The 14,900-nt window shown below is 59.0% G+C and overlaps 1 protein-coding gene across 4 annotated transcripts in view; it reads right to left on the bottom strand.

The window, feature by feature from the left end:
• Window positions 1–14,900, bottom strand: part of ADAP1 (ArfGAP with dual PH domains 1) — a 51,907-nt gene that overhangs the window by 19,149 nt on the left and 17,858 nt on the right. For all 4 annotated transcript variants that reach the window (XM_043559512.1, XM_043559510.1, XM_043559508.1 and 1 more), the window contains exon 2: window positions 4,580–4,710. In XM_043559512.1, the coding sequence (XP_043415447.1) occupies window positions 4,580–4,710 (131 nt within the window). The remainder of the gene's footprint in view (window positions 1–4,579; window positions 4,711–14,900) is intronic.

Raw genomic sequence — 14,900 nt, forward strand, 5'->3', positions numbered from 1 at the left:
GGGCGGGGTGGGTGGGCAGTAGGTGCAAAGGCCCCGAGGAGGGTGCTTGGTGTGCTGGTGTTGGACGACATCCCAGGGCCGGTGTGGGGAGCAGGGAAGGGGCCAGAGGGGCCTGACCGCACAGTGGCCTTGAGGACAAGGGGAGCAAAGGAAATCCCTTGTGTTCCAATCCTGCCTCCTTCCCGAAGCCTCCAGGGAAAGCCTTTCTTCTAACAGCATGGAGCTTTGGGGACCACCGGGTCGTGACCACGGACGACCCAAGTGGGCCAACCGGAAAATACCACCAACCGTAAGACACTTGAGCAAAAGGCTGGAACCAAATTAGAATTCTGAAATCAGAATTCTATGTATCTGAAACTTCAGCCAAGAAGCAGCCTCACAAGAAACGCTCAAAGTCTCCACAAGACAAAACTTACACGCTCCTGAGGGATGAGCACAAAACTCTGCACGGAGACCCGTGCCTGGAAGGGGTGGGAACATGCTGCCTCCTTATGTTAATCTATGCGCTTTTGGAAGTTGTCAAAAACAAAAACAAAACGGGAATAGCAGTTTTTAAAGCTAGCAATGGTTCTAAAGTTCATTTTAAAGTTAACAAGCAGGGTAGGGGCGCCTGGGTGGCTCAGTCGGTTAAGCGTCCAACTCAGCTCAGCTCATGATCTCACGGTTCGTGGATTCAACCCCCACGTCGGGCTCTGAGCCGACCACTCGGAGCCTGGAGACTGCTTCCGATTCTGTGTCTCCCTCTCTCTCTGCCCCTCCCCCGCTCATGCTCGCTCACTCTCTCTCTGTCTCTCTCAAAACATAAACCTTAAAAAAATTTTTTTTAAATACAATTAACAAGAAAAAGTATTCTAGAAAATTCTGTAAATGAAGACTCTTCCTACCAGATATTAAAACCTCTTACTGACTAGAAAGCCTAATCAATGAAACCAAGAAAAGGTCCAGAAATCGATCTGCTAGAATCTAATACTGATATTAAGTGGATTTAATAGGATTAACGCCCATCTCACATCAGCGAGGGGGGCCACCGGCTGATCATCAGTGGGGGCAGGAAACGCGGAAACCACTGGAGAAAAGGTATGGCTGGACGCAGCCTTTCAGTGACATAACTTCCAGCTGAATTGAAGCTGTGATTTCCAAAATTAAACAGTAAAAATAGTAGATAAGAACCATGGTATAATTTTAAAAATCATGTTAGGAAAACACAGGAGGAAATCTCCCATTAACGTCTCCCGTTAAGACGGGGTTTCCCAGATGTCTCACCAGAAGCACAGACAACCAGAGACAACAGTGGAACTTCAGAATTAAAAACTGTGCTCCGAAGGACGCCATCGAGACAGTGCAAGCGTCGTGCTAAATGACAGCAGTCGGGCGAGAAGGGCACAGCGCGTGGCCGCGGGGCCGGTGGCACCGGGTCCTTGGACGTGACGGGAATACTTGGAAACAGACAACGTGACCGTGGCAGACGCCATCACACAGCTCCCTTTAAAATGGCGGGTTGGGGCGCCTGGGTGGCTCAGTCGGTTAAGCGTCCGACTTCAGCCAGGTCACCATCTCACGGTCCGTGAGTTCGAGCCCCGCGTCGGGCTCTGGGCTGATGGCTCGGAGCCTGGAGCCTGTTTCCGATTCTGTGTCTCCCTCTCTCTCTGCCCCTCCCCCGTTCATGCTCTGTCACTCTCTGCCTCAAAAATAAATAAACGTTAAAAAAAAAAAATTAAAAAAATAAATAAATAAAATGGCGGGTTTGGGGTGCTGGGGCGGCTCAGTCACGTGTCAGACTCTTCATTTTGACTCAGGTTATGATCTCACAGTTCATGAGTTCGAGCCTCGCATCGGGCTCTGTGCTGACAGCGTGGAGTCTGCTGGGGATTCTCTCTCTCTCCCTGCCCCTCCCCCATTCGTGCTCGTGCTCTCTTTCTCTCTCTCAAAATAAATAAGTAAACGTAAAAAAATAAAATAAAATGGTGGGTTTTCTGTTATGTGGTTTTCACCTCAGTAATAAGAAATATATACGTACATAGCTCTTCAAGAATATACATTTCTTTTTTTTTTTTTTAATGTTTATTCATCTTTGAGAGAGAAAGACAATGTGAGAGGGGTAGAGTCAGAGAGAGAGGGAGACACAGAATCCGAAGCGGGCTCCAGGCCCTGAGCTGCACAGAGCCCGACGCGGGGCTCGAACCCGCGGACCGTGAGATCATGACCTGAGCCGAAGTCGTACGCTCAGCGAACTGAGCCAGCCAGACACCCAAAAAATTGGTAAAGGATTTGCGTGGACGTCTCTGTGGAGCACGTACGCAGACAAGCCGGCCGGCATACGCAGAGATGCTGACCGCCTGGCGCCCACGAGGGCGTCTAGAATCAGAGGCAGGCGGTACGATGCGTTGGGGGCCCGGGGACCACCATGCACTGCCAGGGGCCACGTGCACCTGTCCTGGACCCCCTGGGGGGCCTCCAGGTGTCAAACAGAGAGCCCCGTAAGACACAGCGAGGCCAGGCCCTTCCCGGAGGAAGGCGACCCCTGCCCCTGTTCGCAGCAGCACTTCCTGTGGGAGCCGAGGGAGTCACGCAGTCCAAGGGTCACCGATGGACGGGCGAGTCGAATGTGGCCTGTCCACACAGCGGGAAGCAGTCCACGATAAAGGGGCTTGTGGCGCCGATGCCCACGGGCACGTGGCTGAACCCTGAACACATGGTGCTCCGCAGGGGAAGGAAGTCAGAGGCCACGGGGGCGGGGGGGAGGGGGGGGGACGGGGCGGTCCACTGATATGACCCGCCCAGAAGACGTATCGGGACAGAAAAGCAGATGTTACTTCCAGTAGGGGCGGGGGTGGGGGTCGTGGAGGGAAGGGGGAGGGGCTGCTGAGGGGCACAGAGTTTATTTTGGGAAAATGTTCCAAAATCAGGCAGTGGGGCCGGTTACGCAGCCGGAAACGCGGTGAAATCGCGTCCGTTCACACCTCACAAGGGCGAGTGGCCTGGCGTGAGAGCTGCGTCTCAGTAACGCCCTTATGAGTCAAAAGAAGCCTGGGGCAGAGCGGGCCCCTCTAGGTACCCAGAGACCCAAAAACCACAAAACGCTGATAATTTTGACTCCACCAAAGTAAAAAAGTTTCCACTGCACACAGCACGAGCAGAGTCAAAAGGCAGCGCGAACCGGAGGGCCATACGGTCTCGAAGGGTCAGACCCCCAAACGTGGAAGAACACGAGAAAACGAAACAGCTAACAAGGTGTCAGCCAGGGCGCCAACGGGAGGCCACGGATGAGACGCAGAGGACCCCAACCCGCGCCACGGACGCTCAGCGTCACTCATGATACAAAATGCCATAGGGGCGCCTGGGCGGCTCGGTCGGTTAAGCGGCCGACTTCGGCTCAGGTCGTGATCCCGCGGTCCGTGGGTTCGAGCCCCGCGTCGGGCTCTGTGCTGACGGCTCGGAGCCTGGAGCCTGCTTCGGCTTCTGTGTCTCCCTCTCTCTCTGTCCCTCCCCTGTTCGTGCTCTGTCTCTGTCTCAAAAATAAATAAACGTTAAAAAAAAAAAAAAAGCCAAACAAGGATCCCGCAGGGACACAGCAGAGGAGGATCCCGGGGCCAGGGTGTGCGGGTGACACGAAGTCTCCCGGAATCACAGTCATGTGACCTCCCACGTGCAGGAATTAAGGTTCCAGGACCCGCCACGGGTCCCGCGGTGGCCTGGCAGTCACAGGGGGTGGGGAAAGGCAGAGCCAGCGCGTCTGTCCAGGGGCCTGGTTCCATGAACCACGATTCTCCACCGGAGGGGTGACTCCGCCCCGGCGGGCAGGATGGGGGCCACGCTCGGTCACAACACTCCTTGTGGGCACGGGGCTCGGTACCAAACCACGGTGCCCCAGGTGCTCGTGGGCAGGTGGACGGGCAGACAGGACGAGGCCGGTCCACGCAGTGGACGTCGTCCCCCACAGAAAGGCCGAAGCCCTGACAGGCGCTACCAGGCGGGCAGAGCCTGGCCACGTGGCACTCAGGGAAAGCGGCTGAGGCCAAGGCCACCTGCTGCCTGCGCCCTTTCACGAAAATGCCCACGACAGCCACGTCTGTGGAGACGCAGAGCCTACGGACAGTGCTCGGCCTGGACCGGACGGCGAGGAGCACGGGTTCCCTTGTCTGGCATGAGATGCCCTAAAAGTGACTTCAGCGACAGTGGCCTGACCGTGGACCCACCGGAAACGGCTGAGCTGTGTGCTTCGAAAGGGCGAACCGGGGGGCGGACAGCACAGGACACCAAGGCCTTGCTCACCCCATAAGCCCATCCCCCTGCCCCACCCACCCCTCCCTGCCCCCAGCCCCCTGGGCTCCCCGCACCACCGCCCTGCCCTCTGCCCTCACCCCTCTTCCCCTCCCCCCCACCCCCCACTCCTCAACCCCCTCGCCCCCCACCGCTCCCCCCTCACAGTGCTGGCCACAGCCAGGAGCCGGGAACACCGGGGGTGGCCACTTCAAGGTGTCTGTGACCCAGGGGGCCGGGCCGAGGGCCCCGTGGCAGGTGCGGCCGGACCACAGGGGCTCCTCCGACCCCCCGCAGCCCCATCCCCTCGGGGCCATACCTCCACTTGGGCCTCCTCCCAGGCATCCAGGCGGACTGACTTCACCTTGCTGACCTGGGGGATGTTCCGGTGGATTCCCGAGCAGCTCAGGCAGATGAACACCCCCAGGGTGTAGGAGGCCCAGTCGGGATCTGGAAGGCAAAGGCGAGACCCTCAGGGGCTGGAGCTCGGCCGGGCCTCTCTGTGTCCTCAGTCTCTCCACCTGTGCGACGGGAGACTGGCGAGGAGATCCCCGGGGCGCACCGGCTCTGTGCCCCGCGCGGGGTCCCTGCCACCAGCCACAGGTGAGTGGCCCCACCCCCGAAGTCCCAGCTCCACAGACGCCCGAGTGGACGCGCCGCGACCACGGAGACGTGCTCGACAGCGACACTCGATCGGCACCAAGTACGCCGGGCGCGACGGGGACACTGGCTTGGCCACGCGCCCACGCGCTCGGACGCACCCCGATGTCTCGCTCGGTGCAACAGCCACACGCGTATGCGGATGGCCCTTGACCCAGGCAGGGGCGCGGGTCCACTTTTCCGCAGGTTTGCCAGGTTTCGCGTTGAGCCACGGCAGGCGAGCGTGGCGGAACGTGACACTTGTTCACTCGGCACCGACGGTGCCTCCAGGATTGTCCGTCCTGTTGCGCACACCCCAGCCTGGTAACGGCGCGCGGGGCCGGGGGCTGGAAGGACCGAGCCTCAGAGCCAGCTCTCAGAAGGGGCGGCAGCCTCTGAGACACCTTCCACTTTTAAGTGAAGCTTCTGGATCAGCCGGTTCCAGCCAAGAGGCCAGGAGGGCCAGAGCCCCTCCACAGACACCACAGGCCCAGCCACAGGCCCACGGCTCTGTGCCAGGGGTGTGTTTGCAGGGGGCGTGCGTGTGCGAGTGTGTGAGAGCTCATGGGTGCACACACATGTGAGTGGGCAGATGTGGGTGTGCACATGTGTGCGAGTGGGCAGGTGCGGGGGCTGTGAAGGGGCACCTGGGGCCCTGGGGTCCCCCGTTCCCACCCGGACTCTCGCTGCCCCGGGGCAGCCGGCCCCTCCCCCTCCCGCCCGTCTGGGGAGACGAGGGCTGCCCTACGGCGAGACCCGAGAGGGACACAGGCGGCCGGGAGGCTGGGCAGTTGAGCACGGGGACAAGAAGCACCAGATCTGGCGGCCACGGGCCTCGCCACTTTCCGAACCTAACAGCCTAGCTCGCGGCACCCCCGTCCCCACGGCGCCCACGGGGTGCTGAGCCGAGGTCTAGCAGAGGAAGTGCGGGCCGGGGAGGCAGGCTGCTTCTAAGCGGCGCCCAGAATAGAGAAGTTTCAGGAGAACAGCCACGTCATCCCGAGGGCCCTGCGGCCCCCAGGCCGACTGTCTGAGGGGCGGGGCCTCCGAGCCCTCCCTCCTGGTCCCCACAGGTGCTTATGGGGTGGGGTGCGGGTGGCTGGTGCAGGATGGGGGTCCCGGTGGGTCTGGGGCGGTACGGGACGGGGAGGTGACCCCACGCACAGACACAGGCTCCTGGCCGGCGCTCTGAGACCACCAGGAGCCCCGCCCCCCCCCGCCTCCTGTCTATCCCGGGGTCGCCGACCCAGAGGCTCCCACGAAGGGCGCAGCCCAGGGAGCCCGAGGCCTCAGAGCCTCGGCTCTGGGAGCCTCGCCACCCCCGCCCCCCCAGAAGAGCTGTGAGCAGAGGCGCGGAGCAGACAGGCACACCCGTCCTCCCACACGTCCCCTCCATCCATTTCCCCCACCCCACCACCCCCGGGGCCCTTCTGCCAGCTCCGCCCACAGGCCGCCACCCCGGAAACCAGAACATCACCAGCTTTCTGCTTGGAACCCACAGGGGACTTTTCCCCACCTCTCCGGGCTCCTCCCCACGCCCGGCCCGCCCCATCCCTCCCACACCTCAGGGCAAATGTCACCCTCGCAGGCCCCCCGAACACCAGCTCGAGGGACCCCCCGTGTGTCCCCATCATAACGCCCTCTGGGTTCTTCGCGGCATCTGCCGGTCCCGACACTTAGTTCCTTCCCTGTTTCTCGTGTGCTGTCGGGGCCGCTGCGCGTGGACGGGTGCCACGAGCCCCCTCCCAGCAGCCCGGCCACACCCACATTCGGTACCCAGATGCCTACGCTGCCCCCACAGCCACGAGCTCCCTTCCGCTGCTCCAGGGTGACGGCTTGGGGGACGCCAGGGCACAGGCCACCACCCCTGCCGCCCTGAGCACTGACCTGGGGACGAGGCTTGGCTGCGGCCAGAGGCTAGGCCTCCAACGTGCCGGGACCGTGGAGCAGGCAGGCCGGGCACATCGGGGGCCCCGGGAGTGGGCCGCGGGGAGCTCGGGTGGGGGGGAAGGCCACGTCCCCCCGGCTCTGCGCCTCCCCGGGGCCCCGGGGGGGCAGAAGGAAACCCCGGGCGGGGGTCGGAGAGCCACAGACCCACCTCCGGCCCAAGGGCTCTTGGCAGCACGCGGACAGAAGACCGCCACACGCGACCCAAGCCTTCACAGGAACGCGGGGACGCGGACAACACGCAGAGAAGGAGCGCGGGGTCCCCGGCTCTGCACGAACCCACCTCTACCTCTGCCCGCTATTCTCAGAATACCCTCTCCCTGCATTCTGGTGTCATTCTCGAGAAACCGCCCGGCTGCTGCGAGGGGCACATGGAAGTCCCGCCCCCGGTCTGCCCCCCGCCAGGCCCCCGCCCCACGCACCCCTGTGCCGTGGGCACAGCCCACCCTTGGCGGCCCTCCTGGAGGCACCCACCCTCCCTGGGCGCCAGGAGCCGCTCCCTCGTTTTGAAAATGCTGCCCCACCAGGAAATGAGGAACTCGTCCGGCAGGAGAGAACATGAGCAGGGAAGATCCACGCGGGCCGCGGACTCGGCCGCCAGCTGGGCTGGGTCCCCTGGCGCTGCTGCCCGGCCGGAGGGGCCCGCCCAGCAGCGGAAAATCACAGCAGGGCAGGCCGGCGGGCTTTCTCCCACAGCCACGGCTCCCTCCCGCATTCGTGCTCAGGAGAGACGCGGGCCCCCGCCCGCCTGAGCTGCCCCACTGGCCGCTCACCAGGGAGGACCCCGTGGCCCCGTCACACGCGCCGCAGAGCTGAGCAGACCCCCCCGGAGCCAGATGGCCCGGCTCCCCCTCCCTTCCCACCCTTCTCAGCTGGGCGTCCCAAGGCAAGTCGCTGACCTGCTCTGGGTCTGTTGCTGGCCTGCAAGATGGGCACGCAGAGCATTCAGGTGCAACAGCCGGGCGCAGAGGGCTCGGTTAAGGGCACTTGTCGTGCAGCGGCACATGCGTCCAGGCCACGCTGCCTGTCCCAGGGATTACCAACGGCTCCTCCGTTCACCCTCAGATACGTCCCGGTTCGGATGGTAATTTCCTCGGCCCCCGGGACGAGGGTCTGCGGCAGAAACCATTGGGGCTCAGCGGCATCTGTTCCTCCAGCTCCCCGGGGTCGGAGCTCACTTCCCCGTCTCCTGGAAGTTCGGCGTGGCTGGGGTTGTGGCCCGGGCAACGTGATCGGATGGACCCGTGTCCCTCTGGGCCTGGCCACCCACCCACGGTGCTCATGTCTCCATCCTTGGCTGGTGGGGGGGGGGGGGTGGAGGCCATAGCGGGAGGAGCCTGGGCCCCGGAGGCACTGTCTGCAGCAGAGAGACCCGGGAGAGCTGGGACCGGGCACCCCTGCAAAGCTCTGGGTTACAGGCAAATGACAAATGACAAGTGTGGTCTCTGAGATGCGGGGTGTCTGTTACGGCCGCTGGCCTTCCTGACGAACTGTCTCCCCATTCATTGGGGCCCCCAGGACCCAGCGCAGAACCTGGCCAAAACCAGGGGCCCAAGAGTTCATGATGAATGAGCCACCCAACAGCCCTACGCACGGTCCCACTTCCAAGAGAGAGTCAAGGCCTCGTCCCCCACCTCACCGGCCCACGTCCGCCGAGGATGCGCGGGCAGGCGGGGAGCGTGCAGAGCACAGGGGCTTCGCGGGGAAGAAGGGAGCTGGGGCGGGGCCCACGGCTTGCAGTGAAATGCTGTCCCGGAGAACGAGTGGCGAGGACCAGCGCAGGTCCCAGGAAGCGGAGAGTCCCAGCTCACCACTCGGCTGTGCCTTCCCCAGAGACCTTCACGGAGCTGCTCACAGAGTACCCGGCAGGTACAGAGTCTCGGGTGAGCAGCACCCCTTCCGGGCCTCACCCTCCTCATCTGTAAGATGGGACAGTAGCAGACACCTGCAAAACGGGCCCAACTGGGAGAATCACCGGGGTGCAGGAGAGACCCCCACTTTTCACCACCCGGGGACGTCTGCTCTGAGAGTGGACCTCTAGCCCAGGCCTCCCTCCTCACGGCCTTCATCCACTTGTGTGTACATTCTGAGACTGGCTGAACAAAGACCACCGGATGCCCCTGCCCGGCCATCTTCTACGCAGGGTCCCCGCCCGGAACATCTGTTCGCAGAACACTTCGGCGGGGATTAGCAAGCTGCGGCCCTCGGGCCCGGTGTTTTGTAAATAAAGTTTTATTGGCACACGGCCACGTCCATCATTTAGTCTATGGGTCCTTCTGCAATAGCCCAGCAGAGTTGAGTGGTCGCGACAGAGAAGGTGTGGCCAGCAGAGCCCGAAAAATTTCCTATCTGGCCCTTTAAGAAAACATTTGCTGCCTGGCTCAGCAGAAGAATACCGACTCTCGATCTCGGGGTCTTGAGTTCGAGCCCCGTGTTGGATGTAGAGGTTAAGACACAAAAAGAAAAGAAAAAGAAAACGTTGGCCGAGCCCCGCATTAGAGGGAAAAGGGGTGAGACACAGACGTGAGCCCAGGGAGGACCTGCGATCGGAGGGGTGCTTCCCGTCACTGCTAACAATCATCTCTGACAACAAGGCTTCTGGGTTTAAGGAGCGGCTACAGATGGGCCCGACATCTCACGACTGACGTGAGGACCCACTGGTACACAACTTAAGGCTGCCTGCAAGCCTGCCCGTCTGGCTCAGTTGAAAGAGCCCCGTGTGCACGCCCGCACACAGGAGGGCTCCGTCCAAGGGGGGCTCAAGGAAGTCTGACTGTAAGAAATGGAGACACTAAGCCTTTTGCAGAGGAACAAAGACAGAAACCGGGGCGCCTGGCTGGCTCGTTCAGCACAGCATCTGATTCTTGATCTCAGGGTCATGAACTCGAGCCCTACGTTGGGTACAGAGATTAAAAAAAAAAACAAAAGATAAAATCCGGTACATCACGTGTGTTAGAGGCTATCGCTCGAGGAACAGGAGGTTTGTCGTACCTTTTGAGAAAAGCGTTGGTGACGAAATGCCGTCACGCATCCACCAGAAAAGCTACAATGTAGAAGACTGGACCCCCGTGTGACGAGGGTGCAGGGAGGCTGGCGCCCTCATACGTCACCCGCAGGACGCTAAGTGGCTTCAAGTCACAGAAGTCAACTTCTCTCCCCCGTAAACCAGCATTCCGACTCCCAGGTGCTCACCAAGGCGAAAGGCAGACACGTCCACAGGAAGATGGTCACACCCAGTAACAGAGACAGGACACAGGCCACGCAGTCGGGGATTTATGCCAGGAATGAAGAGCTGCCTTCGCATCTGGAAATCGGTCAACGTAATTCGCCATGTTCGCAGGTTAAAAATTCACGGGACTGTCTCGTAGGTCCGGAAAAACCACGTGACAAAATGTAACATCCCGATCAAAGTTCTCAGAAAACTAGGAACGGAGGGGACCTTTCCTAACTCGGTACACAAGCTTCTATGAAACACCTACAGCTGACATCATACCTAACGGAAGAAGACTGAATGTTTCCCCCTAAAATCAGGACCAAGACGGGAAGGTCTGTTCTAATCGCTTCTAATTAAAACCTGAACTGGAGATTCTAGTCAGTGCCATAAGGCAGTGACAAAAGAAAAGGCTTCCAGGTTGGAAAGAAAGAAACAAAACCTCTTTCATTCACACACAACATGATTATCAATGTAGAAAATCTGATGGATTCCACAAAAACACTACTGTAACTAGTAAAGTTGCAAGACTGGGGCTCCTGGGGGGCTCCGTCGGTTAAGCGTCCAACTTCAGCTCAGGTCATGATCTCACGGTTTGTGGGTTCAGGCCCCACATCAGGCTCTGTGCTGAGAGCTCAGAGTCTGGAGCTGCTTCAGATTCTGCGTCTCTCTCTCTCTCTCTCTCTCTGTCCCTCCCCTGCTCACCCTGTCTCTCTCTCTCTAAAATAAATGTTAAAAAATATATAAAGCTGCAAGATATAAAATATACAAAAATCAATTATATTCGTATATATCAGCAATAAGCAGCCGGAAACTGAACGCTTAAAAACACCATCTACGGGGCACCTGGCTGACTCAGTTGAAAGAGCATGTGACTTGACCTCAGGTCATGAGTTGGAGCCTCATGTTGGTTGCAGAGATTAAATAAACTTAAAAAAAATTAAAATACCATTTACATTCTAGAGATTGTTGTACAACGTGAATGTGTTTTTAATTAATTTTTTACTTTTTTTTAAATATTTATTTTTGAGAGAAAGAGAGAGATGTGAGTGGGAGGGGCAGGGAGAGGGAGACAGAGGGTCTGAAGCTGGCTCCAGAGTCCCAGCCGTCAGCACAGAGCCCAACGCGGGGCTCGAACTCACGAACCGTGAGATCGTGACCCGAGCCGAAGTCAGACGCTCAACCGACTGAGCCACCTGGGCGCCCCGACAATATGAATATTTTAAATGCAACTGAACTATACTTAAAGAGGGTAGGGGCATCTGGGTGGCTCAGTCAGTTGAGCGCCTGACTTCGGCTCGGGTCGCGATCTCACGGTTCGTGAGTTCGAGCCCCGCGTTGGGCTCTGTGCTGACAGCTTGGAGCCTGGAGCCCTTGGATTCTACGTCTCCCTCTCTCTCTGCCCCCCTCCTCCCTGCTCGTTCTCTGTCTCTCAAAAATGAATAAACGTTTAAAATAATTTTTAAAAAAGAGGGTACAACAGTAAGTTTTATGTTTATGTGTTTTACTACAATGAAAAGTTAAAAACATTGTTACAGAAGCATTGAAAAAATCAAATACCTACAGGTAAAATGACAAAAGATATGCAAAACAGCACATTGGAGACTACAAAGTGTAGCTGGGATAAATCACAGACCGCCTAAATACGTACGCAGAGATACAGTTTTCCTGGGTTGAAAGACTCAATATCATGAAGATGAAAATTCTCTCTAAACTAACCCAGAGACTCAGTGATCCCAATCAGAGTTCCAGCAGGATTTTAAAGTATATATTCACAACCCGGTTCTAAAATTCACGTGCAACTACAGGGGACGTAGAGTAGCCAAAACAACCTGGAAAAGGGACAAACGCTACTTGGTTTCAGTGGAACAGAACAGAGACCCAGAAACAGTCCACACGCATTGTTGACAAAGGTGTAAAGGCAACTCAGGGGAGAAAGAAGAACCTTTCAGCCCATAGCGCCGGAACAGCTGGAAAACATCTGCAAAAATGTTAAACTGCCATCCACACCCCCTGCCACGTACGAAAAGTCACTCGCGACGCACCGCGGTGCCAACGGTAAGACCCAGAGCCAAGGAACTTGCCAAAGAAAAGGAGAGAGGCCTTTGGGACCTTGGGTTAGGCAAAGCCTTGTTAGCCACAGAAAACTGAAAAATTAAACAAGTTAAGCTTCATCAGAATTTTTGGAAAGATCTGCTCTTTGATTTTTTTTTTTTAACGTTTATTTATTTTTGAGAGAGAGAGAGACAGAGCATGAACAGGGGAGGGGCAGAGAGACAGGGAGACACAGAATCTGAAACAGGCTCCAGGCTCCAAGCTATCAGCACAGAGCCCGATGTGGGGCTCGAACTCATGGACCGTGAGATCATGACCTGAGTGGAAGTCGGACGCCTAACCGACCGAGCCACCCAGGCGCCCCAAGAAAGATCTGCTCTTTGAACTTTTTTTTTTTTTAACGTTTATTTTTTTGGGGGACAGAGAGAGACAGAGCATGAACGGGGGAGGGGCAGAGAGAGAGGGAGACACAGAATCAGAAACAGGCTCCAGGCTCTGAGCCATCAGCCCAGAGCCTGACGCAGGGCTCGAACTCACAGACCGCGAGATCGTGACCTGGCTGAAGTCGGACGCTTAACCGACTGCGCCACCCAGGCGCCCCAAGATCTGCTCTTTGAAAGACACCGGTTGAGGGCGACGCACCGGGGACGTTTTGCAGATCGTGTATCTGACGAAGGACTTGCGTCCAAAGTACATAAAGAACTGTTCAAACTCAGAAGAAAAGAACTCCATCAGAGAGAGAGGCAGAGGGAATCGACCCAGCAGAGGCGACGTGCGGGCGGTACCTGGCACGGGTAGTGCCTGGCTGGCCATCCGGGAAGCGGGACGGGCGTGGGAGCTCTGGGGCCAGGGCAGCCCGCCCTCCAGCCTCTCCTCCCAGCATCCCGGCACTCTTAGACGGGGTGCGCTTTCTTGTGTGTAACTCACGCCTCGGTAAAGGTGAATTTAAGAAAGCGGAGGTGTGTCTAGACCCCAGCCCTACCCCAGACACCGGAGAAGCAGTGAAATCAGGGCCTCTCACCCCGGTGCGCCCTGCTCTGCGGGGCAGGCAGGGACCTGCTGGATGTGGGCCCATCCAGCGGCCTGACCGTGGAGCAGGAAGCAGGAACGTGCTGGCCATCTCGTCCACCTGGGGTAGGGGCACTAACCCCCATCACACTCGCTTGGGGCTAAAGATCAAGTACGTTGTCCCACCTGGTCCCGTAGCTCTGCCCATCCTACTAGTAGTCTACTTCTACAGAACAAGGCATATAAAGCCCAGAGAGGGTCACACACTCGCCTGAGGTCACACAGCGGCAGAGCTGGACCAGGCTGGCACCTGTCTCCCAGAACCCGCCTGGACCCTGTTCAGCACAGGCAGGTGCCAGGAGCGTGGGAAGCGGCACGGGCTGTGGGACCAGGCAGGGGAGAGGGAAAGAGGTCCTGGGGGCGGGGGTGGCCTCCCAGGGGGCCGTGTGGCAGGTGCACAGGGACACAGGGGGGTGGGCACAGTGGCCCCGCCTCCGGGCAGGGCTCCCAGCACCCGTGGAAACCCACTAGAGGAGTGACTTCACATTCGGGTCCGACCCTTCCAGGGGCAGGAGGGGGAGGTGCGGGGACCCCGGGCCTCTCTGAACACCCTCACGATGGGCGCAGGGGCTCGCGGCCTCCCCCGGGTCGTAAACCTCAGGCCCGGAGAAGCAAGACGACCGGTGACAGGCACAGGCTGGGCACAGCTGGGATCCCACCCAGCGAGGCCCGCCCGTCCGCCATCCCTGGAGATGACGGACTGCCCACCACCCCTCCAGCCTCCCCTCCTGGGGCGGGGAGTGTGGAAGAGGAGTCCAGCCTCCGCGTACGCCTTCGCCTCACAAACCCGTAACAGACGGGACAGAGGTTCCCCGCCTGGGGAGCCCTCACCGCACCCCACAGATGAGCTCTGCGTTGAACCAAGGCCAAGGCCGCCAGGAGAAGTGCCGGCAGGAGGCGGGACTGGGCTGGACCGCTGGGGAGAAGGAAGCAGAAGCCTGGGGCCCGTCTTCCAGGCCGGCAGGGTCTGAAGCAGGGCTTGATCCAGAAAGAGGGGTACTTTGACCCAAGGTGCAGAGTGCGGTTCCCGCCCAAGCCTCAGGCTAATGATTCCACAGCACTGTGTGGGGGTGCCATCTGCCTAGCGAAGATCCTGCCCAAATGTCCCCTCTGTGGTCACGCAGGACGGCGGCTGAGTGCCACTCGGAGGCCGGCCAGCCCGCCTGTGTGAGGGGCCTGCGCACAGTAGGCTCACGGCAGCCCCAGCGAGCGCACCACCAGGGCTGAGAGCCTGTAATCCCAAAGATGAGGCATGGGGCACCTGCCTCCCCCTGGGGCCAGCCGGGGACATGGTCCTGCTGTCCTCGGACTCAGTGACCCTAGAGGGCCCTGTCCAAGCAACACACACTTGAAACATCACCCCTGGGCCTGGGGCCTGGGAAGGCAAGAGCCCTTACTTTAGGGGCGCCTCGGTGGCCCAGTTGGTTAAGCGTCCGACTTCGGCCCAGGTCACGATCTCATGGTTCGTGGGTTTGAGCCCCACGTTGGGCTCTGTGCGGACAGCTCAGAGCCTGGAGCCTGCTTCCAATTCTGTGCCTCCCTCTCTCTCTGCCCCGCCCTGCTCATGCTCTGTGTCTCTCTCAAAATAAATAAACATTAAAGAAAATTAAAACAGAAAAGACCCTGAACTCAAAAAGTTAAAAACAAACAAAAGCCCTTATTTTAAAGAAGGATCCTGACTCTGGAAGGAGAGTTCTGGAAGTGATTCTGAGCAGCCCTG

The sequence above is a fragment of the Prionailurus bengalensis genome, chromosome E3 (genome assembly GCF_016509475.1).
Source record: "Prionailurus bengalensis isolate Pbe53 chromosome E3, Fcat_Pben_1.1_paternal_pri, whole genome shotgun sequence".
NCBI classification, from domain to species: domain Eukaryota; kingdom Metazoa; phylum Chordata; class Mammalia; order Carnivora; family Felidae; genus Prionailurus; species Prionailurus bengalensis.